General features: G+C 50.2%; 1 protein-coding gene across 1 annotated transcript in view; it reads right to left on the bottom strand.

Annotated features, from left to right (window-relative positions):
• Positions 1–4,658: 4,658 nt before the first annotated feature.
• The window catches only part of Thbs2 (thrombospondin 2), a 30,036-nt gene continuing 8,224 nt past the window's right edge, over positions 4,659–26,470 (bottom strand). The window contains exons 5-22 of the mRNA XM_040728111.1: positions 25,919–26,115; positions 24,216–24,356; positions 23,385–23,481; positions 21,689–21,859; positions 21,257–21,433; positions 20,308–20,481; positions 19,730–19,857; positions 19,501–19,653; positions 18,390–18,608; positions 16,026–16,133; positions 15,296–15,455; positions 13,134–13,252; positions 12,263–12,497; positions 10,410–10,637; positions 9,708–9,979; positions 9,086–9,183; positions 7,825–7,964; positions 4,659–6,668 (exon numbers count right to left, since the gene is read on the bottom strand). Of these exons, the coding sequence (XP_040584045.1) occupies positions 6,661–6,668; positions 7,825–7,964; positions 9,086–9,183; positions 9,708–9,979; positions 10,410–10,637; positions 12,263–12,497; positions 13,134–13,252; positions 15,296–15,455; positions 16,026–16,133; positions 18,390–18,608; positions 19,501–19,653; positions 19,730–19,857; positions 20,308–20,481; positions 21,257–21,433; positions 21,689–21,859; positions 23,385–23,481; positions 24,216–24,356; positions 25,919–26,115 (2,825 nt within the window). The 3' untranslated portion in view covers positions 4,659–6,660. The remainder of the gene's footprint in view (positions 6,669–7,824; positions 7,965–9,085; positions 9,184–9,707; positions 9,980–10,409; positions 10,638–12,262; positions 12,498–13,133; positions 13,253–15,295; positions 15,456–16,025; positions 16,134–18,389; positions 18,609–19,500; positions 19,654–19,729; positions 19,858–20,307; positions 20,482–21,256; positions 21,434–21,688; positions 21,860–23,384; positions 23,482–24,215; positions 24,357–25,918; positions 26,116–26,470) is intronic.

Genomic DNA, 26,470 nt, shown 5'->3' on the forward strand with positions numbered 1-26,470 from the left:
CATTCGTCATGGTCCCTCTGTTGCTGCTGCTCCGACGGAGGCTTCTGGAAGCCGTAGGTGATTCTCTCACCACCTCAAGGTGATGCACGGTGCATGCCCTGTCCCGGGTCTATTACACACATTTTCTCTTCCTTCACACTGTCTTTTCTTTTCTGTCTGTCTGCTTCAAAACACCCAAATGAGGAGTTTAGTTTATCTTATTACTATTGGTCTCAGTCCATTCCCATAGAAAGTACCCCCTGTCTTCGTTAGGGTTTCTATTGCTGTGATGAGACACCAGGACCAAATTGGAAAGGAAGGGATTTGTTTAGCTAACATTTCCACAATGTAGTCCGTAGTCAAAGGAAGTCAGGACAGGAGCTCAAACAGGGCTGGAACCTGGAGGCAGGAGCTGGTGCAGAGGCCATGGAGGAGCACTGCTTACTGGCTTGCTCCCATGGCTGCTTTCTTATAGAACCCGGGACCACCAGCCCAGTGGTGATCCAGCCAGAATGGGCTGGGCCCTCCCCCACCAATCACTAATAAAGAAAGCCCCCCATGGGCTTCCCTACACCTCCTCTTTATGGAGGCATTTTCTCAATTGATGTACTACTCAATGAGTCTTGCTTAGATCAAGTTGACGTAGCCAGGGCACCCCCACTAAGCAAAAGATCATTCCCGCTCAGTATGGATAAGGGTTTAACACTCAGAATGTGTAGGTAGCTTGACCAGGGTTACACAGCCAGACTGTGAAGGAGGACAGAGTGCCTGTGCAGCTTCCCTGACCAAGAAGTCTCTAGTTTCCTCAAAGGTACGATCAGTGGCACACTTCCATGCAAGGGACAATAATTAAAAACTAATATTTGCTAACAGTGTATACACCAGATCATCTCAGACTACTCCAGGTAAACTGTATGGCTTAAACATCAAAGCACTTGTGAGTATGTTGAACCTCTGTCCTCACTTCACAAGATAAGGCTGAACAATCCAGAGATGACTGCTCATTGCACTGCACTGCATGCCCTACACACCACACACCACACTGTATTCCATCTCCACACACACACACACACACACACACTGTACTGCATGCCCTACACACCACACACCACACTGTATTCCATCTCCACACACACACACACACACACACACTGTACTGCATGCCCTACACACCACACACCACACTGTATTCCATCTCCACACACACACACACACTGCACTGCATACCCTACACACCCACACACCACACTGTATTCCATCTCCACACACACACACACACACACACTGTACTGCATGCCCTACACACCACACACCACACTGTATTCCATCTCCACACACACACACCACACTGTATTCCATCTCCACACACACACACACACACACACACACACACACTGTACTGCATGCCCTACACACCCACACACCACACTGTATTCCATCTCCACACACACACACACACACTGCACTGCATACCCTACACACCCACACACCACACTGTATTCCATCTCCACACACACACACACACTGTACTGCATGCCCTACACACCACACTGTACTAAATACCCTACACACCCACACCACACTGTACTGAATACCCTACACATACACTCACTGCATGGATGCCTGGCTCATGCTAGCCCATTCCTACTCCAGTTCATTTGTTTGTACACCAAGAACAAACAGAGCCTACTAAAATGACTTGAAAATGTGTGTGTGTACACACATGTGTGTGTGCATGTGTGTTTGTGTGTGTGTATATAGAGCATTAATCCCAACAGTGAGCACAGACTGACTCATTATATACACATTTACACACCTGTTCCACCCAAGCATGCACAGACAGACATGCACCTTATATGAACAGAGACTCACACAGTCATGCCCAGTGGTTTCTTAGATGTCTGCTACAGAAGTGTAGCTTTTTTACATCATAAGGAGCCGCATCCTCCTCCACCTCCACAGTGGCTGCCTGTCCCTGTGAGCAGACAAACATCCTACACGGGTCCACAAAGCAGTGAGTTTAGATCTGATCCTCTGGCTTCTGGGCCAAGGCATGGGGAAAGTGTGTCCTCGCGGGCAGCCCAGTGCTAAAATATCGCTTCTCATAACACACAATGTGCTCGGAGTGAAAAGGCCATTCATATGACTCAAAGGGCATCTCAGCATGAAAACCTGAGTTCAGCCTGTAAGTAGTGGGGTCCTGCCACCGCTAACAGCAACACACAGTGCTTCTAAGGAAGCAACCTGGGGATGGCTACTTAGTCTTAGAGCCAACACATGCTCCAGGGCCTCCCAGAACCTCACCTGAAGTGAAAAGGGTCAGGAGTGAGGCTCTCTTTCTCTGTTCCATGGACACAACAAAATGTAAGTGGTGCCTGGTGATGGGGTTGTCCTTCTGTATATGTTTATCTTATCGGTTGATGAGTAAAGCACTATTGGCCAATAGGGCAGCAAGATAGGCGGGTCTAGGAGATGTGGAGGATCCTGGGAAGTGTAGGCAGAGAGGAGTCACCATGTGAGCCTAGGAAGAGAAGGTGGGAGTCAGGTGTTCTCTGGTAAGTTAAGGCCATGTGGAAATACATAGATCAATAGAAATTGGTTAATAATTAAGACAGAGCTAGCCAAATAAGAAGCCCTAGCCATTGGTCAACAGTTTCATAATTGATATAGCACCTGGGCATTCATTTGGGGCAAGGCGGTTGTGGAACCAGGTGGGAAATCCCATAACAGCCTGGGGCAGACACTTGGTGGCTGGCGGCACAGGCTTCTTGGCAGAAATACCTTAGGGGGTTCCCAGGCTACTGTCCTAGCTATCTAAGCAGTGAGTTCTCTCAGCAGAACAGTATGCCCCGCCAAGCATATCCCCGGGGGAGCGGATGAGCATCCTCCCCTGGGAAGGCAGCTGGCATGGCCACCAATGTCTTCGGTTCTCTCAGCTGCATACACTAGCATTGGGGTGTTAGCGCTGGAAAGCATGGGCGAGGGAGGGAATGGTCACATAAACGTCTCTCTTTCATTTCTCAGAAGAACCCCAGTGTCTGTGTCACCAGCTCCAGTCCACTGCTGCTCATTGATCCCTGAACCCCAAAACCAGCAAAGAAACCTTGACTCCCCTAAACTGGTTCTTGCAAACCCAGTGACCGTGCTACTCAACGGGGCTGGAAAGACTGCTCTAGGGCAAACAGGAAAACGCGGCCCAAAGTTCCCAAGTGTTTCCTAACCACAGAAGGTTCCAAAATTCCCCATGTCCAAAGGAACAAGTTCAGCCCAGCACTGGGAGAAGCACACAGCCAAGGCTGGTGTCACTGTCACCGCCCCAGGGTTTCCTCTGCTTCTGGTAACCACATACTTGTGGAACAAGGTGTTTGCTATAACATGGACTCCTTCATTTTTGCACTCAAGAGTTCGCCCTGTGGGGTTCCAGTCAACCCACACACCACAGCCAACAGTCTCAGCCTCCAGAATTGTGGCATTCGGCTGAAGGTGTTGCAGCCTCCTGCAGATCCTGCAGCATGTGTGAGAAGCACAAGGGAGGATTCATGGGGCCATTCCCTCATACAAGCCACCAGATTCCAGGGACCCTCCTCACTCCTGGTCATGTCATAGACACACAAGCCTCAGTCCCTCAGACAGTGACTCTGATGTGCCTGGGGCCGTGGGGGTGGTGGTGGTGGAACACTGTCAGGAAACTTAAAGTTTGTCCATAGACAACCAAACAGAAAAGCAAAACGTACAGATGAGCAACTGTAGCAATATTCCGCATTAAGGCTGGGTTTCTCATCACTGCCCAGTCCCTCCCTGCACCTTTCCTGTGCCCTGAATTAAATATGCATTAAGTGTTGTCCTTCCATACTACCCCACTGACCAGCCCAGGTCATGTCCCACACCTTACCACTGTGGTTCTGAGCTTTTCAAAGTCTTGCTCACCGAGGTCTACATGCCTACCAACCTTTTCCTCTGTAATCACGGGTGCAAGTCCACCAGCTCAGCTCGATCAAACCGGGGGCCTCACGCCCCATCACGTCCACAGAGGGTGTGGTCCTGACATCCCATTGCCTCCTCACCGGCGCTCGGACTCGCTACTGCAGCCAAAGACACCTGTTCTGCTGCTGACCCCACCAGGTTTCCTTCTACCCCTCTGCTGCTCTCTTGGGTCTCCGTTTCTTTAACACCCCCGTCACGTCCATAAACCTTCCCATCAGCTTCGTGCAGAAGAAATCTCTCAGGCTGCGCCCAGTGCTGTGGTCACCCCATTCTCTGCACCAGATCAGGGCTCGTTTTGCTGTGTGCTGTCTGATCTTTGCCCCTCCCTCTGCTTGGGATCATTAGGGGAAGCGGAGGGAGCCCTACTGTATTCACGAGAAGTCCCTTGTGCCTCAACCTTTTCTGAACCCTTTTGTGATTCTTACTGGAGTCACTGAAAGGTTCTGCTCCCCATCTGACAAGAAGAACCATCGGCTGGGGCCGTGAGCACGCCAGGGCCTTCAACAGGAGGAAGGGCCCGTGTTAAAGCTTTGAACCTTGAACCTGCGCACATAGTGGGAAAACTTCCAGTCAAGGGACGCCAGTTTCCTTCGGTTCCAAGAAACCAAATGTCAGTCCTCCCTAGGCGAAGCGCCCAAACCCTCTTCCAGAAGGAATCCCACTAATTCCTTTTTAAAAAAGGGAAAGAGATTCACTTATAGAAACCTTTTTATAATTTATTTGCTGTTGTTAATCTTCAGTATAAAAATGAAGCTCTAGCTAGACGTAGGGTTTCAGTGGTGAGAATTTGACCCAATGAACAAATAAATAAATATTTACAGTCTTTGGCAAGAACAATGTTTCATTAACGTATATGAGAAGCTCTTGTTTTTTTTAAAAAAAAACTACATAAATAATTTACAAAAAAATAATATGGTACATTGAACGCATTCACATCGTCCCCACCGCCTTGTACCAAATGCCCCAAGTGAAAGCCTAAATGTTCTTCACATCCTCACAGTCTGAAGTCTCATGTGGGCCTTGGGAATACAGTCCCACAGAAAGTAAAAAGTGCAGGATAACAAAACACAAGGAAACTCACCCTCAAAGACACTAACACAAATAACTGTACCAAGAGAAATCAGGGAAATTCAAAGTCATGGATTCTTTCAATCTGACTTGGAAATGCAACTACCATTACCAGAAAAGTGACCCAGCTCCACCCCCATCAGAGGGACAAGATCTACTCTGACCAAACTCATGTGGAGTGAAAGAGACAGTATTTCCCGTTGCTGGGAGATCAGGCAGCTCAAAGCAATAAAATAAAATAAACCAAACACATGTCTGTTATGGTATGACTGATTAATGGGTATGTCTGGGGGGGGGGTGGAAGTTGGTTTCTTCAGCACTGAAATATAAAGAACCTATACACAGGAAATAGATAACAGTATAAAGAATTGAATTAAAATCATTGGCAACTGTGCGTATTAAGGTCCCATTTTGTCATGACATAGAGCCTTGTATTTCAACCAGAAGATATTTTGGTAAGGGTATCTTTATGTCATTATATCCTTGTCATATGCTTATTTCTAGACATTACATATTTGTTACTTTGTATGTTTAAAAATAAGTTATTAGTGAGTGGGGGCTACATTCCAAATTCACTTAATAAATATTAACAAAGCAGTTGCACTTGGAACCTTAATGAAGTATGTTTCCAAATTAGGCAAGAGCAACTTTCGCATTATTCAGACTCCTATACTAGGAGTAGGGTACCAAAGTGCGGTTGCCAACTTATCTCCCTGTCTTTTTCCTAGGAGCAGGAGCAGGAAAGGATGCCCAGATGGAGATCCCAGCAGCCACTGTGCAGAGCCCCTTCACTTCCAGCCAGCCTAGGCTCTCCCAAGGCTGGCCCAGGCAGCCATCTTAGCAGGAGACGCTTGCCTCCACTGAGCTTTTGCTCTGAAAGCCCTAAAAAGTCCACAGCTGGAGCCCTGAAAGATTCCCTTTCTCAAGGGCACGCTGCCTTTGTCTTTTGTCAAGTCAGCCATAACTGTGGGCCAAGAGGAGTAAGAGAAGTGCTTTTCATCTAATTTTTCAATCATTTTCCATGTTCCGATTAGTCAAGTGTTTAATACCACTGGACAAGGGGCCACAGTCATGTGACTCTCTTCTGGTCTCTTCCTTACTGCAGCCAAGTTTCACCTGACCTTTCTTTAAAGTTGACCTTAGAGGATTTGTGTGTCATCGTAGAACAGCACGAATCCAAGAACAGTGACAACATTAAGCATCGAAAGTAGGTGAGCAATATTTTTCATGCTTAATTTATGAGAATGACTTATACACAATATTCCCTTCAACTCCATATACACATAAATACTGCAAGTAATTACATTTTACATGTAAACGTCATTCTTTTTAAACAAACAAGAAAAGGCAATGCGAAAGCATGCTCGGTTTTCACTCCACAGTGAGTCTCATAGCTCATCAAACTCTTTCCAGTAGCAGGCTTAGATGCTCATCTGGAAGCTCCCTTGATTATTTGTCATTCGAAGGCACTTGGACTTGGTGCTGATGAAGGAGGTGAAGACCCACTTGGTTAAGGTCAAGAAACAGGAAATGCCGAAAGAGAAAGAAGCTGCAAGTACCAACGTGGACCGAGGCGTCTAGGAAAACAGTGTTTGTAGCACATTGATGGAACTGTAGTAGCCTTGCTCTCTAGACATCTAGAAGAGAAGGAGCAAGGGGATTAGGACGGATAACCAAGGGGTATTTTATTATGATTCGTTGTTTGTTCATCTCATACTTGGAGCCCAGGCTGACTTGCTATGTAGCTTGGACTGGCCTCAAATGAAGCAATCCTCTTGCCTTGAGCTCCAACAATCCTAATATTATTTGTATCCGTTTTTCCTATAGCCCCAGTTATCATCATATTAACTTTAAGATGCATTACATAAGATAGATGGGTAGAACAGACTGATCGATGCTGATAGACGTTTGTATGATCAGTAGATGAGAGATGAGTGGATGGAAGGAATGATAGGATGGATGGGTGTTTGGATTGACAGACGGATAAACAGGAGTTGGGAAAAATGGGTGCATGGGGGATAGATTGATGAGTGGGCACATGAAAAAAAGAAATCTCTTCAATGGAGTCCTATCGCAAGAAAAAAAAGACCTTCAGTGGAAGGAGAGAAAATAATGTTCTTGTCTTTGCTTCCCTTTGATTTGTGTATCATTCTCAAGGCGTGAACCCTGAGAAATATTACTGAGCTTTCCTGATCTGCTCTGAAGAAGGCATGCCATCAGACTAGACTAGAGCCGAGTTTGCTTTCAGGTTTATACTTTGGCTCAGATAAGCAAACTTCTGGCAGTAAAACGTAGACGTGGACTCTTTTCTTCCTTTACTTCTTCCATCACTCTTCCCCTCCTCCCTCCTCCTTTTCCTTCTTCCTTTCCTTCCTTCTTCCAATTTTTAGTAAAGACAGTAATCTAAAGTGCCCCCTAGAAACTTCAACTTCAGAAAGTATGGAAACAGGGAGCTATAGGATTCAATATAGTAGCAGACCGCCTGTGAACTTTCGGGAAAATATTTGTCCTACCAAAGACATTTAGGTTCCACTTAAAACAAAAGAAATCAGAAGGGAGAGGAAGGAAGGAAGGAAAGAAGGAAGGGAGGGAGGGAGGGAGGGAGGGAGGGAGGGAGGGAGGGAGGGAGGGAGGAAGGAAGGACACATGTTGCTTAAACTACATCTTTGCTGGAAGGGCAGAAGCCCCAACTCATCATTCATTTCCCTGGAATGAAGCCTCTGTAGGCAGAAAAGTGAATGTCAGCCCCTCCTGGTCCCATTGGACCATTCCCTAATGAGAGCATGCACTCACCTCTGCATTCATACTTGAGGTCCGAGAAGTAGACCATCTCTTGGGAGAAGACAAACAGGCCCAGCCGTCCACCAGCATAGGTTTGGTCATAGATTGGTCCTGAATCAGCCATGACCTGCTTTCCTTCGTGCACTAAGACCCTAAAACAGGTAAGGAAGAAAACATTAAAAGAGAACTTGTACTTTGCAGCACAGATTCTGGATGCCAGCTGTTGATCAAGACAAATCTACTCTCCCTGTTTGGTGTTAAAGCTGAAAGCATGGCCTTGAGTTTGCTGACCAGGAGTTCTCTGCTCTACAACAGAGCTACACTCAGAGCAACCCAGAGGGATCTGTAGTCCCATCCTCTGCTCAGGGTTTCAGCAACCGTGCCGGGCTTGATTTCCCTGTAGGAACACTGAGTCCCTATCAGGCAGCAGGGTCCGAAGGGCCCATTTCTTCTCACAGGCAAAGCTGCTGCACCCCTGGTGTGGGCGACTACATCACCCAGGTTTGCAGTAGGTTGCCCACAAGAGCCAAGGCAGTCTGAAGATTGAAAGGTGTTTCCTGTTTGCCTGTAGGGGATGGGTGCCTGTTTCTCTTCCCTGGAGTGGGGTCTTCCCCTGAGTGTGGGTCCCTTAGCCTTCACTTTCCATGAAAATCCCGAGTCTCATCTTTGTCCCATTGTAAGAGCTGTCTGGGAGTGGGGACTGTCTTCCTGGACCAAGTGGGAAGTGATGCCACGGAATTCCCTAATGGAGCGCATGGCAGATGAGACCCCCTTTGCAGGGACATCACACCCTACACACCAGTTTGCACCTCACCTGCCCAGACTCTCAAAGATATGTAAACACAAAACAACCAATAGGGGTGTGATTCAGTGGTAAGACATTTGCTTATCATGTACAAAATCCTAGATTCTGTCCCTATGGATGTGGAACGGTTTTCACGCCGCCCAACAAGTATCTTAAGACATAGACTTGTTTCACGATTTTAAAGTAAGTGATGTACAGTAAGAATGCAAGCTAGATGACAGAAGGCATTTAAAACTGAGGGGCCCAGAGAAGACTATAAAAGAGTTCATACTGTTGATACTCTCTGATTGGAAGGATGGCAGAGAAGGCGGATTGTCTACCCAATGAAAAAGCAGCCTGTCTATCCAATGAGAAGCAGACTATCCAGCCAATGAAAAGCCACCTGGCCATCTAATGGGAAAGCCGACTGGTTATCCAATGGGAAGAGAGCTCTGAGGGGCCTGTCTCTGGACTGAAATGTACCCTTACCTCATGTAGCCCGTCTTAGGCCTATGAGTCAGGTGCCACCTGTAGGCAGTATAGTCTTTCCAGCCAATGTTTTTGGGGTCATGCCATAGCGTGCGCACCTGTGGGAAAGCATCATTGTTGAAGGATGAGATATATGCCTCTCCACCATTCTTTGCCCCCCAGAACCGTGCAAAGTAAGACCCCACATGCTGTACTACCTCTCTGACATATTTTGTTTTGTATGCTAGATTTTCAGACACTGTACGTCATCTACCCTACTATGCATACCTATGGGGAACTACAATAGGCACCTAAATCCAAAACATAGTGTGTTACAGTTAATACCAAGAGCACGAGCACTTGGCTCAGCCAGTCATAGGTCTGAATTTAGATCTTCTCTCCTTGTGTGTGAAGCTATGAACAGGACACAGACACTTGTCTCTGTAAGAGACTGGACATGTGTTTAAGGCTTGTCAGCTATGCTGGCGGGAGCACTGGCTATTCTGTGTTTAATGAAGTAGGTATTCAATGCCAACTGCTAGAATGATTTCTGCTTGATTAAAAACTAACCAGGAACATAATTTAAAATTAACAAGAGTGTAGGGTCTGTCTGGAAGAGGCCATCAACTGCTCAGTCCCTCACCTGGCCTTCTGTGTTCCCTGTGTGCCACAGGGCATTCCTCAGATGCTCGCCGGTACCAGTCGTGGAGTTTACCACTTTGAGTGACACGCCAGAGTAGCCATAAGCCCGACTTGGCTTGTCTTCCCAGTAGGTCTGGGTGACCTGCTTCCACATCACCACGTAGAAGCGGCTGCTTGACTGATAGCCAAAGACGAAGCCAGCGTAGTCATCGTCCCGGTCGGTGTTGACGTAGAATGTGCCACTAAAGTCCACAGACCCAAACTCATCAAAACCTGGACACAGGGGAGATATACATGGTCTGGAGTCCCAGGGAAAAGCACCTCAGGGACCCCTCAGGGGTCTGTGTCACAGAAGCATGGGTCTAAGGAGCTTAGATTGGCTCTGCCCTGTGTGTGCACTTCACAGAGAGTAGCAAAAGTTATAGGACTTGTAACCCAACCAACACTTCTTCTGTTGGGCTGCAGAACACGGAGGCACCACTGTGTCAGGTACCTTTTAAGACAGCCCATCATACGAACTGGCTTATCAGACAATAGACATGAGAGGCAAACCTGTGCTTTCCCAGGTTACGGAGGGAGACTGTTCTACGCACCAAGGAAGGGTAAGGCTACCAGAAAAAAAAAATCATCCCGACTCCTATCCACATGATGGCCTCACCTGGCCACTCAGAAGCGTCACCTCACTGGGGAATCTCAGGCTCACCTACAGCGATGCCAGGGTCTGAGTTCGCCGTCTGCACCAACTCTTTGCCTTGGTGACGGATTACCCAGTTGGGATCGATTTGTGTAGTTCCCTTGGGATCCAGAGGGACCATCTGGAAGTTCCTGAAGTCTGTCTCAGTGATAGCGTTGTTCTCGGGGCACACGTCGTCAATGTCTGGGACGTTGTCGTTGTCGAAGTCGTCTTTACAGATGTCTCCTCGGCCATCGCCTGTGGGTAAGAAGAAGCACAGGGTACGAGGTGGGTGGCTTGCACTTGCTCTGCGGTGCATAAGCAGAGACCTCTGGGCCCCATAAGTTCTGAGGCTGAGTACCGTGCAGGTGATCATGAATTGATAGTCAGCTGCCTAAAGACTCCTGGGAATGATTCCAAAAACATTGCAGCAAACCCTGCAGCCGAGGATAGCGCCAGTAAGGGCCCTCGCAAGAGGCGGCTGGCAATGTGTGTCTAAGCTCATCTCTGACTGTTATTCTTAATAAAATAGGAGCCATTTTACTTTATTTGGCATTTAAGATAGAACCTTTGCAGCACACAGGACTTTCCCTAGGGAGATTGGGCCCAAAGCGGTCGGTCGCAAAGGGGATAGGTCCGGCCAGTGACCTTACAGCTGCCCTGCCCTTGGCCACAGTGAGATGCCCCTAGGCAGACGCAATGAGGTAAGACAGGGTGCTCTGCTGTAACCTCATATTTCAAAAGGAAGAAAAGAAACCATATTTGGTATCAAGACTGGTATCTTCACCCCCCCCCATTCTCCAAGCTAGTTTCCAGTTCTGCATCTGCCGTCACAGGCTCCCCTACTGTGTGACACACATAATTAGCTGTACAGGCATTTTCTTTTCTTGAGACAGGGAGGACCTCATGGGGCCTACCACAAGGATGACTTTGGACTTCTGGTCACCCCACTCCTACCTCCGGAGCTATATATAGGTACTCACCCCTATGCTTCATCTGTGTAATGCTGAGTATCATGCACACCAGGCAAACGCTCTACCCGTTAAAGCTACACTCCTAGCCTCAGTGATGGCATCTTAAGAGTGGTAGTAATGTCAGCCTAGGTGTGCCAACCTCTCCTCCTTCCTGGTCCCCTTCCCAGATGAGCCAGACCCCACTGCCCCCTGTCTGCACAGCAATCTGCATCAAGCTTGGAGCTTTCTGCTGAAAATCCTCTTTTCCTGTGCAGGGAAGATCCTGGAGCTGCCCCTGGGCCTTGGCCTGTCTTTTCACGTGCCTCTGAGTCACATTGGCTCAATACCCCAGGACTCCTGATCTCTATTTGTTCAGGATAAGCTCTTCCAAACAGCGCTGGCAGCTGTGAGGGAGTTACTGCCAGCCTATCAGCGAGCACAGCTGTGTGCTTTGTTATTCAGGGCTGTAGACCTTTGTGGGGTGTGACTTCCTCCAGAGCTCCAGCAGCTACAGGCCACAAGACCCTCCTCTTCACACTCTCCCTATTTTAGTCACCAGATGCAAAACAACAGCCCCCGGCCCCCATCCTGCATACAGCGAACCTTTTTTTCTTCCTAAGCAATTGCCAAAGGCTTTCAAAAGTACATGGATATTGGGAGGGGTTCCTTACCCTGGCAACACACAAACTCACTCACTACTCCCCTCTCACTGGTAGAATAGTAGACACAGAAGAAGGGGCTGAAACTGCCAAGCAGGCCGGACAGAAAAGCAGCCATCCCTGCGGCCAGCGCCCCGGAAGGTAGCCATCCTGCCGACTTTGGGGTTTTAAAGTGGCCTCAGGACCAGAGGGGAAGATCTGCCTCCGTGGGACTACTTTATGGGGTTTGCAATGCACATGCGCGTAAGAGCTGAGGGAGGGAGGCGCCCACCATCTGAGTCTTCCTGATCTGGGTTGAAGACCAGTCTGCAGTTGTCCCTGTCGTCCGGGACGCCGTCGTTGTCGTCGTCGGAGTCGCAAGCGTCGCCCTTGCCGTCGTTGTCGTGGTCAGCCTGGTTGGAGTTGGAGATGTACGGGCAGTTGTCTTGGTTGTTCTGGTGGCCGTCATCATCGATGTCTTCATTGTTATCGCATTGATCACCAACAAGATCGTTGTCCATATCCGTCTGGAGGACGGAGCAGAAAGTGAACACCGTGAGTACTCCCCTTGAGGAAGCGCGTGAAGGCTAGGGTGACCCACCCCATTGTGTTACAGGCCAGTACTGGGGGGGGTCGGGGGGCAAAGTGTACAAACATGCTGGCTGGCCTACCGGCAACACAGAACAGAGCCTGGAAGAATCCAGACGCCTGGAGTCAGGTTCTCCCAACCTGTGCCCAGTCCCATAAGGGGACTTACTGTAGCTGGCTACCACTCAGCAACCAGAGGTACCGCTTTCCCTACCATCTGTCACTGTACACTCTGCAGACTGTCTTTCTAGGTCACATCCTCCCTGCCTCTCCCAGAGACAAGCCTGGAGAGTTAGCTGGTTCTGGCTTTGCCTCGGGGTAACCATGGAGACAAATTTCCCCACCTCCCCACTTGGCCTGTGGTCACCTAGATACAACGGGTTGTCTAAGAGGCCCCAGCCGAGATTATAGGAGAATCTACGCTGTCATCTTGGCGGGACAGATGAGAACCACATGGGAACGTCTTGATGGATCTGTTTGAGGATGTGGAACGGCCCTGCTCTGAGATGCCCCCCGGAACACCCTCACAGGCTCAGCTGAGGACCACAGATCCCTGTGGGGAGGCATTGCATCACCTGATCAGGGTTGTGCATTAGGGGGCAATTGTCACAGTGGTCGCCCACGCCATCACCATCTGTGTCTCTCTGGTCAGTGTTGTAGACATAGGGACAGTTGTCTCGTTCATTGAAAACATCTGTTGGCAGAAGAAGCAAAGTAGTGATACGTGGAGTCCAGGGAAAGTACGTCGTTTGCCCACCCTAAGATACGAACTCTCACTTTAAAAAAAATGGCAAGGATGTGAAGATTATTAGATTCATGGAAGAGTGTATGATATGTTTTCCATTAAAATTAGAACTCCCAGTGAGACCATGTCTCAAAAAAAAAAGTTCCAATTCCCTTAGCCTAAAATTAGTTAGGGTTTGGAATTCTCTGGGGGTGATGCTGCCCGACGTGAAGGGGGTCAATGCGGCATGTCTCTGTGTTTGCAGCATTGGCTATTCTCACTTAGATCTCAGAGAATGTGTGTTAAGTCTACAGGAATGTAGCAGGCTCTGGGCAATGCTGCCCCCTCATCTACACACAGTAGGAGAGAAGCAATGGTGGCGATAGATTGGCCAGAATCTTAGCGATCTGAAAATAGGTAACAAAGTCCACCAGCAATGGAGAAATAATAATTTAAAAAAAAAGATACAGTGGCAACGTGAAGGGTTATAACTAGCAAATCGGAAAGAAGAGACCCTAGACGCTGGTCTTGTCCTCAGCCTGAGAGAAGGACGTTTGAGGGAGGCATGAAGGCCAATAGAATGAACCCCCTAAAATGATGGGGTGTAAGAATCTGAGGCCCCAGCCAGTATAACAGATGTACATCAGGATAGAATGAGGCCCCTGATGACTGCATCCGTCTCTGAGAGGGCAGAGTGGTCCAGGCTGCCCTGAGGATAAGGCTGGATGTGAAAGCTCACCGGAGAGCTCTGCAAGAACACATGCTTTGAGATGGGTCCACAATACCAGGGCAGAGCGAGTCAAAGCGGATGAAGGGACTCCAGGCTTGGGAAGGGGTGAGGAGAGGGGCGTCGAGACTCACAGGGTACACAGAGAAGCAGGGAAGGGCAGAGTGATCTGAGTGTCGCCTGGCTCTACAGTGACCCCCCTAAGACAGGAGAGGCCACCAGGCCCCAAGGTCGGATGCCAGCCTGCCGTGACGTCAGAACTCTCAGGGTACACCCATTCACCCCACCTGCCGAGGGACCCAGACCCCGTTAGTTTAGACCTCATCGGTAAACACCAAGAAATGGAGCAGAGGTGAGACAAGCAGCTCTCCCCAAGCCCTTCTCAGAGGCTTGGGTGTCTGAGATGGAGCGTTCCCTGCAGAAGACGCAGGGAAGAGAGTGAATCTGCGGCAGCTGGGGAGCTGGCGCCGAGGGAAGAAGACGCAGAAGACCTTGGCTTTCTAAGAATGGGCCTGAGGCCTATGGGAGAAGGCAAGCTATTTAAGGGATTGATCTCATAAGATGAAAAGATGAGCCCCTCCCAAAAGCTCAGAATCGTGGGAGCAGCTGGCCCTGGCACACGTGGGAGGTTGCTGCCAGGATCCACGGAACGTCCAAACCCATTGCACAAAATGGTGCACATTTACTAACTATCTAGGTGCGGCGTCCTACAGACTTAAAAGTCATCCCTATACTGTAATTTCGCTGTTTCATTTAACGACAACGAGGTAAAGGTCCAGCAGTTAGTGGGATGGCCCCAGTGGGTAAGAGAGCTTGCAAAACAAGCCTGGTGACCCAAGTTTGATCCTGAGGAACCCCACATCAAAACCAAACAGGCGAACAAAGCCCAGATGCGGTGGCTGGCATCTATAATCCCAGCACCTCCAGGGCAAGATGAGCAGAAGATCAAGGAGGATCACCCAGGTGGTCCCAGATTGGCTTGTCTGGAGTGCAGTGAGACAGAAACCGGAGAGGTCCTGTCTCAAGAATGTGGGAGGAGAGAACCAACTCCTGCAAGCTGTTTTCTGACCCCCACATGCACAGGGCAGCACCCACACCCACCCCCTGACACCAAAGATACACATAAATAAATGAACTTTAAAGTCTGCACATGCTCACTGGATGCCATCTCTTTTTCAACTCTCTACCTAGGGTTAGTTGAGGTGTGGCTGTGGACCTGGGTGCACAAAGGGCTCAACTCGCTTGTAACCCTGATCTGAGTCACTGGAAGAAGCATAGCCACTGACCGTCCCCATCAATGTCCACAGAGCAGGCATCCCCTTCGCCGTTGTTGTCCGTGTCGATCTGGGCTGGGTTGTGCACATAAGGGCAGTTATCACAGCGGTCTCCAACCTCATCCTTGTCGTAGTCTAACTGACGGGGGTTGAAGAGAAGCTGGCAATTGTCCTAGGGACACCAGAAAAGGGACTTCAGAACAGACACCAGATTGCCCTAAGACGGCTCAGTACTTACAAGACAACAAACCTTAAAGAAGCAAAGAAAGCAAGCCAGGCAGCCCTCCACAGGCTCCTTTTCAACATCGTGTGGTGTTACAGTTATGCACACAGCTGTCCTGTCCCATAAGGATTAAGATTTCCTATTGCACTGACTGTTTCATGTCCCATAAGGATTAAGATTTCCTATTGCACTGACCATTTCATCCGCTTCGCAGGGAAGCCAAACGGATGACAATATAGGTGAGTGGATGGATGGATGGATGGATGGATGGATGGATGGATGCATGGATGGATGGATGGATGGATGGATGGATGGATGGATGCATGGATGGATGGATGGATGGATGGATGATGGATGGATGATGGATGGATGGATACATGGATGGATACATGGATGGACACTGAACCTCCCCATCAAGAACAGTGTCAGTAGACCAGCTTTGGGGGGTGGGGTGGAGCATTGGTTAAGAGTCCTGATCTCTTCCAACTTCTCCGTGTTTGAGAGCAGCGCCCCTCCTACCTTCTCATCGCTCACACCATCGTTGTCATCGTCCTCATCACAAGCATCTCCGATTCCGTCTTTATCAAAATCCTCCTGCCCGGAATTTGGCAGTTTGGGGCAGTTGTCCTGTGATTTGGAGAGGGATAACAACCATGAAAGCGTTCCAAATTGACCTTCTTTCCAAAACAGGGGGAAAAAAAAACAAAACAAGACTTAGGAAGCCAAGGATATAAATATCTGATACCGGTCCTCACATGAAAGCAGGAGAATGGTGGTAGGAGCCAGCTGGCCTGGACAAAGTCCTACCCTGGGAATTATGTCACTGCCGCACACAGCAGACAAAAGGAGCACTGTCCTGATCCCAGGATCCCCAGGAAGGGATCAGATGCCTGGGAGGACAGAGGAAGGTTAGGGGAGACCTTTCCCAGGAAAGGTAGAGCAGCAGGTGCCTAAGAGTCCGGTTCCCTCCCACAGCCGCAATGAACCAAGAGCCCCGGTAGGTATGCAAAGCTTGGCCCTCGCTGGCCAGCGGGTGTCAAAGGAGGAAGCCTCCTCATAGGCGTGCATGGAGCAAGCGCTGCAATTCCCGCACTTAACGGACACTTAGAAGAAGGCAGGGCTAGCTCTACTCCAGCTTGTCACAGTTGATAGACATGTGACAGCTGCTGCAATCCGTCCACTGTGCTGCAACCCAAACCTGAGCCACTCGGACCCCGCTGCGGGACAAAAGAAGAGTAGGGTAGGGTAAGCGCAGTTTTGGATTCAACCACTTTGACGCCTTTGTGTGTGTGTGTGTGTGTATGTGTGTGCACATGTGCATATGTGCATATACATTGTGTGTCTGTGTGAACGTGTGTGTGCACATAATAGTGTGTGCCTATGTCTGTGACAGGTCCTTTTTGAAACTATTGTATTGCTGTTTGAGATTCTGCAAATGTCTTGCAAACCAGGAATCACCATAGCATCACAGACTGGAAGAAACAGTCTGTGTGTTTTGAGATTTCTTCAGTGTGTGTGTGTGTGTGTGTGTGTGTGTGTGTGTGTGTGTGTGTGTGTATGTGTGTGTGTGTGTGTGTGTGTGTAAATCACTGCCTTGTTTCTGAAATAGTCTTGTGTGGTTAGCCAATACTTGCTGTCTTCACCCAAGAGGCTATGAAAGAAGAAACTCCTGCACTAAGACTTCATCACTTTAAATTTAAAATTAGGATTAAATGTACGAATAGTTATGTTTTTTTAAATGACTTTTTGGTGGGAAGCCTTGCCTTGTGGCACTTATACTTGTGAAGTTCCAGAGGCCCAACCTGTACTAACACCCCATGCAGTGGATCAATGCTGACTCCCCCAAACATGACTGCACCCTGTGGCTCTTTTGTGTCTTTGTAAATAAAACTATCTGATGGGATCTTGCTAAGTGATCCCAACAGGGCTGTTTATTTGGGGTCATTTCAGCCTCCCACACTCTAGGGCCAGGCATGGAGTCAGCCTGTCAGTGCTGCCGGGCCCAGGAACCAGCAACAAGCACCATGAGTGTGCGCTGCTTTTTGTAACAACCTCTGGAATGAAAAGAAAATGAGGGGAGAGACCACCTGCATTCAGTGTTTGAGGTGAACACATGTAGTGAGATATCCGCTGGATCTAAACCCGAAGTGTGACCACACACATTTGGGCGTGGTCACAGGTGTGGATGTGATGGGTGGGTTTAGGTCTAGGATCAGGACAGGTGGCACTCTCTTGCTTTCTGGTTGGTTGGATCACAGAGGACAGCCTGGGGGGATCCTTGGAGCTGGAACTTGCGGCAGTCACCAGCTTCTTGTGTTAAGTGCCCTCTCCCCGAATAAACGTCACTTATAACCTGTACCGAGTCTAGTGAATCTCGATTCCCCCACAATAGACACCTGTGCACTCCACAACCAGACCCAAGCTCTCTCCATGCCTGCAGTTGTAGGAAAATGCGTAGCTCTAACACCGTCCAGGCTCAAAGTAGAAAGTTCATGTGGAGCGTAGGAGGGAACAAGACAGTTTGGAGTTTCTCACTATTTAGATCATCGCTTCCAAATTGGCCCAATCTTTCCTGGCAGTGAATCACTGAAGAGGAACTGAGGGACAGACTTTTACACTGACCAAAGAGGATTGAGGGGCAGAACTCTACGCTGATGAAGAGGGATGGAGAGAAAAATCCTGCACCGATGAGGAGGGATGGAGAGCAAAATCCTGCACTGATGAAGACGGATGGAGAGTAAAATCCTACACTGATGAAGAGAGATGGAGAGCAAAATCCTGCACTGATGGAGAGGCATTAAGACACAGCCCCATGACACTGACTGAAGGACAGACTGAAGCACACAGTCCTAGCTCTTGGCCCGAGACACGTGTGAGTCTCACCTTGATGCAGTGGTAGGTGGCATTGGTGGCACACACCAGGTTGCTGTTGGGCCAGCCATCCAGGTCTGAGTCCTCCCCACAGATGAGCCCGTCACCCGCGTAGCCAGTCCGGCACTCGCACTTGTACATGGGGTCACTGAAGTGTCCCAAGTAGATGCACTCCGCGTGCTTGTGGCAGTTGTGAGTCTTGTCCTTGCATGGGTTTTCTGGCTCGCACACCTGCAAGACCGAGAGTAGTAAGAACTACAGACCGGACGCGCTAGGAAAGAAGGCGGCCTCGGGTACCCGTGAGAATGCCAAGGGGCTGGCTGTGAGTGGGCACGGGGAGTACCACGTCGTGCTGGCTGGGCTCCCAAAGTACTCACCTGGATCTCCCAGGAAGCAGGCTTGAGTATTTTTAATGGTTCTCTGAGCCAGACAAATATCGTTTCTGGATTTACCATGTGACGCAACCCACCATGACCTTGTTGGGATCCCCGAGCCATGTGTTAGAATCTGTATCCCGGTGTGGTGGCCTCAGGAAGTGAAGCCTTGTTGGAGGTGGGTAGTCATCAGGCTCCTCCCACTTAAGATATCAATGCCGAATCTCTGTCTCTCTCTTTCTATCTCTTGGTCTCTCTCTCTCCCTCCCTCTCTCCCCTCCTCTCCCTCTCCCTCCCTCTCTCTTTCTCTCCCTCTCCCTCTCCCTCTCCCTCTCCCTCTCCCTCTCCCTCTCTCTCTCTCTCTCTGTCCTGCCATGCGTTGACAACACAGAGACCTGACTTAGCCTGGTCCTTAGTCTAGGATCTTCAGTCTCCAAAACTGTGATAAATAAGTGTCCTTCCTTCATCTCTACTCTCCTTCGGGCATTCTGCTATAGCATCCAAGAACTGACCAAGGCATCACTGCTGCCCAGAAGTTCACAGGCCCTTTGCATGAAAACATGGAATCCCCATGTCAGCAGGAGAGGCCCCAGACGAACAGCACCCGAGAGGCTTCCGTAAGGTAAGCTCCGTCTCCATCCCTCCCTCAACGATGCTGCCCTTTCTCTCCGCTACCCCATCTCCACTTGCCTAGACTTGTCTGACGTTTTCAAGGCTTTAGAAACACAGGTAAGGCCAGCACCACTTACTTGTTTCTCCGTCCTAGCAGCCTCCAGGCCTACCCCGAAGGGCTGGCTCCCCTTGTAGCGTGGAGGACAAGGCAGGCAGTGGAAGCCAGGGCTGGTGTTGACACAACGGGAAGCTTTGTTGGTTGAGAAGCAGATGTCTGTGACCACAGCGCACTGCGAGGACAAACGGAAGTGAGCCTCTCTCCACACCTACTCAGGACACCCTGCTGCCCAAGGCGGAGGTACCAACCTCGTCTAGGTCCTCACAGTGGGTACCATTGCCCAGGAAGCCCACTGGGCAGGAGCCACAGGACCAGGACCCATCAGGGAAGCTGCTGCACTTGGCTCCAGGGAAACACGGGTTGGATAGGCACCCATCTGCATGGGGGATGAGGGACAGGGCTATGTATATGCATGTGTGGGTACACACACACACACACACACACACAAGTGTGCATGCCCTGGTACCCACCAGTGAGACAGCTCCTTACACACACACACATATACACACATATAAGTGTGCATGCATGCCCTGGTACCCACCAGTGGGACAGCTCCTTACACACACACACACATATACACACATATAAGTGTGCATGCATGCCCTGGTACCCACCAGTGGGACAGCTCCTTACACACACACACACACACACACACGCATATATATTTATATACACACACATTTATATACACACACACACACATAGGCAGACATGCATGCAGACATGCCCTGTTACCCACCAATCGGACAGCTTCTCACACACACACACACACACACACGCACATATGAACACACGCACACACACGCAGACATGCCCTGTTACTCACCAATCGGACAGCTTCTCTTGTTGCACATTTGATGCTCCTTCACGTCTCCCACACAGTCCTTCCCACCATGCTGAGGCTCCGGGCTGTTGCACACACGCGTCCGCTCGCGAATCCCTCCAGCACAGGTGACTGTACAGGCCGACCAAGGGGACCAGGGGCTCCAACGGCCATCGACTGTGGGGAAAACCAGGAGAGATGTCTGAGAGGAGGATGGGGGAATGGTTGTAATACTGGCACTGCCAAGAGCAGAGGGGAGACGAAGCTGGCATCCTGGCTATTCCAAAGCAGGCGAAGAAACTGGCGTGTAAACGGGAGGGGAGGGGCCGGCCTACTGTGAATTTCCACAGCCATGATTCGGGGAGTGGGATTGATTACAGAATTGCTGAATAGGCTGCTCTGCCCCTGAGAGAAAATCCTTACAGTCTTTTTATAGCCAGAAGCCTAAGTTTCCTTACCAAGCCAGGTCTCCAGAGTAGACCAGTCTCCAGTCTGAAACACTTTATGGAATTGATTCTTATTGCATTGGGCAGAGAGGCAGTGAAGATCTGCATTTTGCAGAAGCCCAGCCCCCCTGGGGAGGTCCCGGTATCCTAAGCTGTGAGTCCCCTAAGCTACAAGTTGCTGTGGCTCTGACAGTCCTGCCCTGAGACCTGATCTGCTTTCTAACTGCTCCAGGTCTGGCTTATTTCTCTGAAAATGACAATCTCTGTCCACTTGATTGCTCTGTGCAAGGTACAAAGATGTCAGGCCAACTAGGATGTCAGGGTGGGGATCCAGTGACAGAAACTGATCTCAGGGCAAGAACGACCACGCCCTTGCTGCTCAAGCTGTGCTGGCTTTAGATTTGGGGAGCAGATTTAAGCTTGTGTGGGACCTGGTGTCCAGCAGCCATCATAGAGTGACGTCCCACTCAGGCAGGACATCACCACCCCCAGCATCACCTACTTACCCGGGCATGGAATACCCTGGCAGGCCTTGGTCTCCCGGCCGCTGCCCTTACAGCTCTTGCCACCCATCTGGGGCACTGGAGAGTTGCAGAGACGTATGCGAGTGACGTTGCCAACTCCACAAGTCACGGAGCAGGAAGACCAGGGTGACCAGTGACTCCAGCCACCATTCTGCCGGACTGACGTAAGAGGCACAAAGAGGTCAAGTTTCTCAAGCTGTGATCCCAGGCCAGGCAATCCCCAAATCTGTCTTCCCAGGTAATGCCTGTTTCCACCAAAGAGGGCAGGCAAGACGGCACCACCTTCACTCCCAAAGAAAGCTTCCTCCGTAGGCAAAACCCTCCCCCCGGGGCCATAGCCTCCAGGCCCAGGTAAATAGCCATTGTTGGCATACCCGTGCACCCTACCCCGGAGCGCGACAGGGGTACACTCACTTCGAGTGTCGCATTTGCCGAGGCTGCATGCCCTTGTCTGAATGGAGGGGCCCAGGCAGGTGTTGCTGGTGACATCACAAGACCGGCCTCTCTGCTGGGTCCCCGAGCCACAGGTGACAGAACACTCAGTCCACTCTGCCCACGGAGACCAGTCCTCGTCATTGTCTGAAGCTAACCAAGAAAGCACACGTACACATGAGGTTGGGCTCTCCCTCTTCACACGCCCCAGGGAAGTGGGGCACCACATCCGTGTGGGGGCCGCTTTGGAGACATCTTAACAGCTTTGGAGGGGTTGGCAGGAGGGAAATTCTATGGGCAGAGGCCCACCCTCTGGGCAAGAGTTGGAGCTCCTTCAAAGGGAAGAGCAAATCTCAGGGAGGAGAACATGGAATGATTTAAAGGAGAGAGAGAGAGCAATCTAGATGTGTTTAGGGAAGCTGGTCCACAGAGTGGAGGAGATGGCTCCGAGAGATAGTGTCTCCAGGCAGCATTTTCAAAGTCACCAAGAGGTCATTTCAACACAGATTCTGTTGACTCATGTAAAGTAACAACATGTCAACCACTGGCTGAAATTATGGCTTGCATAATGTATTACCAAACAATTTTTTAAAAAAATATTCAGTAAAAAGACAATTATCTTGAGGAAATTTTTCCACAGGCACCCAGGGTATGGTGTCCCAGTGCTGGGATAAAGGTACAATACACGCTTGGTTTCTTAGTAGGGGTCTTGTAGTCGGGGTCTCTTAGTAGGAGTCCCTTTGGGCGATCAAGGAGGGAAAGAAGAGCAGCTGTGCGGATGACACTGAGCATAGACAGCCAGAGCACCCAGGCTGCCTGCTGTATTCTCACCAATACAAGGGAAGCAGACTCAGGCACTCAGTACTGTGGTAGTGGCCTTGCTGTGTTGAACAAGTAGCTGGGAGTCTGGACGTTCACGAGAAAGACAGACCAGGATAAAACCTGAGCAGAGGCATCCAGAACACTCAGGGATGGTGACTGGGTCGGAAGGGCCCACCGTGAGGGGAAGCCGTGTTTGAGCGTCAGCCCGGAGGCCAGATCCAGAGCTTTGGCACGGGAATCCAAGACCACAGGGGATTCTGAGTGAGGTTTGGAGCTGAGTCTAGAAAAGGCAGCTCGGGGGCTTGTAGAACTCATCAGAGCCTCCAGGACTCCTTCTTGCCAGCCCAGCTCCGTCTCTACAGGGTCAGACCTCGCAGAACGGGCTACCACCATAGTCCAATTCTATGTCACTTGGACCGTGTCTCTGCAACTTGAACGCGTCATTGAGTAACCGTCTCTTGGTTCTGTGTTTATTTACTGTGTTGTGGTTCTCACAGCAACCCCAGTCTTCACTCAGCCCTGGTCTAGCTACAGCTCCTGCTCACACTGGCTACTGACACAGGGGCCTTGTTCTTGGCCTGGGAGTTGGGACTCTTGGTCCCTGCGGGATCACTAGGGGCCTCCTTGTCTGGGATGAGCCAGAACAGGACAGCTGCGTGCACTTTCTTTCTAGAACTCTCAATAGCTTCCCCGCCACTGGCTAGTGGCTGAAGTAGGGCCTTCGCCACGCCTCTGCTCCGCCTCAGCTGCCTGCCTCTAGGAATCCCAGCCTTGACCCTCCTGTAGTCAAACCACAAAACACATAAACAGATGCAAACCACTAGGACTCACAGCCCTCTCCCCACAGGAGACTTACAGTGGGAGCAGGACGGACAGCACTCGCCTTCCACAAAAGACGGGTTGGCACAAGTGGCCGGTGAGCAAGTGATTTGATGACACACCGTTTTAAATTTCTGAAACAACAGAAAAATATTCGGAAAACGGTTATCTGATATAGCAGGCGTTGCCACGGGAGCTGGATGAAAGAGAGATAAGCTAGGTATTTTCTCTGTCTACAAATCCTGCTTCAAATACAGGGTTCCAGAAGGCCCAAGGGGGGCTCTGCGAGCACTGACACTCCACCCCCTCCCCCGCCAAAAGCAAAGAAATGACAACAACTGCTTTTGAGCCCTTTGGGTGGAGGAGAAGAAGAATGTCAGAATATTCCAGGATCCCCCAATTTCTGAGGTCAACCCACGGACAGGGAACGATGAGAAGAAACCAAACCCACTGAGGTTTTTCTTGGTAATGACTAGGCTTCCCAGATATCTCTGTGAGCACTGAGGCAGGCCCTGTCAGAGACAGAACGGGATCATATACACACTAGCGAGGGGGGGGGGGGCGGCTGACACAGATGCATTGCCACTGACTCTCTGCACAAGGCAATGCTGGACAAGCCACTCCACCCTCTGGGGTGTGGTTTCTTCATGCACAGCACCAAGAGGTCAATTTAAGCTACATCTGTGTCCCCTGCCAAGTCTATGGCTCTCACGTTGAGCTTTCCGTGTATCTAAACACCTTTTATGCGTGCGTGCTGAGCAGGTCATCGTCGGCCATTAGGATCTACGTATGTCACTTTGAACACGCCTGCCCTGTGTGTGTAGGGGGGGGCCTTCTGCCTCCAGCAGGACTCGTCTCTGGAACTCACCTTACAGGTACATGTGGTACAGCTGTCTACAACCCAAGTTTCGTTTTCCGCAAAGACCCGGCCCTCCTGCACGCAGGCTGACATGTTCCTTGTCTTCACAGGGCCTCCGATGAGCTCCAGAAGGAACTGGTTATCACTGGACTGAAAATGGAGGTGAGACACTTGGGATAAGGATTCAATGGCCCTCCTCCATCGAGGAGCTTAGGTCAAGCTCCCAAAGCCCCAGGTATAGACGAAACTGCACGATAAAGACAGATGGTACTGCAAAACCGATCGAACTTCTGCAACTAAGACCTCATCACAGAACTTGGCTACACGCACTGGCCTCCCTACCTCTTCCCTGCTCACAGCTAATATCCCAACACACAGACATGCATAAGCAACACATCCTCAGCCCCCGGGCTGACCATGCCTCAAAAAACCAAACAAACAAACAAACACCACTGTGCAGAGTGGGCAGAGGTCAAGGGAGAGGCCAATTTATGAATCTACTCATCCTTCCTTTTGTTCAGCAGATAGGATATGAAAGATGTGTGTTGGGATAATAGCAAGGAAGAAGATGGCCACAATACTGGCCATCTGGACATTATACCGGGGAGGCAGGGGTAAAAAATGTAAAAACCATATGAAATATGAACCTGACCAAATGCCATTAAACATGTACATATCTGCCTTGGCCATCTCAGAACTCTGTAAGGTTCCCCCAAGGTACAATGTCTGTACTTGGGGTAACAGGCCTTGGGGATCAGGAACCTTCAACTACAAGCACACACAGAGACACACCACCCCTGTGGCTTTGTGCAGCTCCAGGGGCGGCTCACTCTTCATGCTGGGTAATAAGTGGAACACCCTGCAGTTGTAGGGGGAGGATGCCAGGCACCATGCTCAACCCCTGTCTCTTCTGAGCTCTGCCATCTGGTCACCTGGCAAGCCAGCCGGGACCACCACTGCACACTGAGCCTCAGTGATTCCCGGTAAAGCGATGAATTAAGTGATGCCGCCCGGGGACCCTGAGTAAGAGGCAAACTGAAGCAGAAGTCTCTGCCCCACAGAGCACTCTGCACAGGCTTTGGCGTGGGACTCCCCCCCCCTGGAAATAGTGGAGCCTTTGAGGAAGTGTTTGCCTGTGGAGCTCTCCCTGCCCCCTCTCAAAATTCCATGGGCATCCCAGGGCACCGCAGCCAGGAGAGGCTACAACCCTCATCTCCCTCTTCAAAGTCACAATGCACCCACTCTGGAGTGTGCGACTCTGTCCCCTGCGTCAACACACTTCGGGGCACACGTATTCAGCCCTAAAACCCATAAGGTTGAGACATCCCTTAAGCCCGCGGGATCCTCCTCCGGACACTCAGCCCTGAACGTCAAATGTCTTCCTCCGCGTGGATGTCTTTTCTTCTCTGGGAGATGCATCTCCCAGAAGCACAGGTTTATCACAGAGAACTTGTGTCCCCCGACTGCATTGTTAATGCATCTCTCTATCTTTCCTCTCACTAACTAGCATCCTGAAGGGCCTGAACCTGGATAGCCTCTTAACGTGGCACTCTAATCAGGGTTTCCCCCCAGACACTGACGTGGTAGCCCTCAGAGGCCTGACTGGCTGGTTGGTGGGAGGGCTGGCTCTTGAGGCTTCCCTGACAGACTACCATCTGTTTCCGCTAGCATCCTCCATCGTCATCCGCCATCGCCATCCGCCAGGCACTCACCACTCTCTCCAGGTTCTTGCTCAGCTGATTCACCATGACGTGCAGCCCAGACAGCTCGTTCATCATGTTGCTGAGCTCCTCACAGGAGTGTGTGCACACCTCCTGCATCTTCTCCACACCCTGGACCACCAGGTCTGTGGTGATGTGAGGGCCCAGGTGGAGTGTCTCTGTGTGCTCGCTGATGGTGTTGACTTCGGCTAAGGGGGAGGGAGAGAGAGAGAGCATGGTCAGTGCAGCACGGCCCCCCCGAGGGTGCCACCTCTGAAGCTATATATTAAAAACAAAACAAAACAAAACAAAATGGCACCCCCATGAAGCTCTCTGCTTTCTCAGAGTGGCCGCTTGCTAAATTGTATCTGTCAGCACAAGGACATTTTGGTGCCAACGGCTTGACAAGAGGAACCTGTCCCACTTTGTATGACTACATGGTTCCCCGGCAGGGCAGAGGTCCAGGCTAGGGACAGAGAAAGTCAGAGCAGAGCAGTAGGAGACAAGTAATTTGTAATGCAGGGCCATACATAACACACCTCAATAAAGCTGAGTTGAGGGACA

This window comes from Mesocricetus auratus, unplaced genomic scaffold, assembly GCF_017639785.1.
Source record: "Mesocricetus auratus isolate SY011 unplaced genomic scaffold, BCM_Maur_2.0 Super-Scaffold_100018, whole genome shotgun sequence".
Taxonomy (NCBI): domain Eukaryota; kingdom Metazoa; phylum Chordata; class Mammalia; order Rodentia; family Cricetidae; genus Mesocricetus; species Mesocricetus auratus.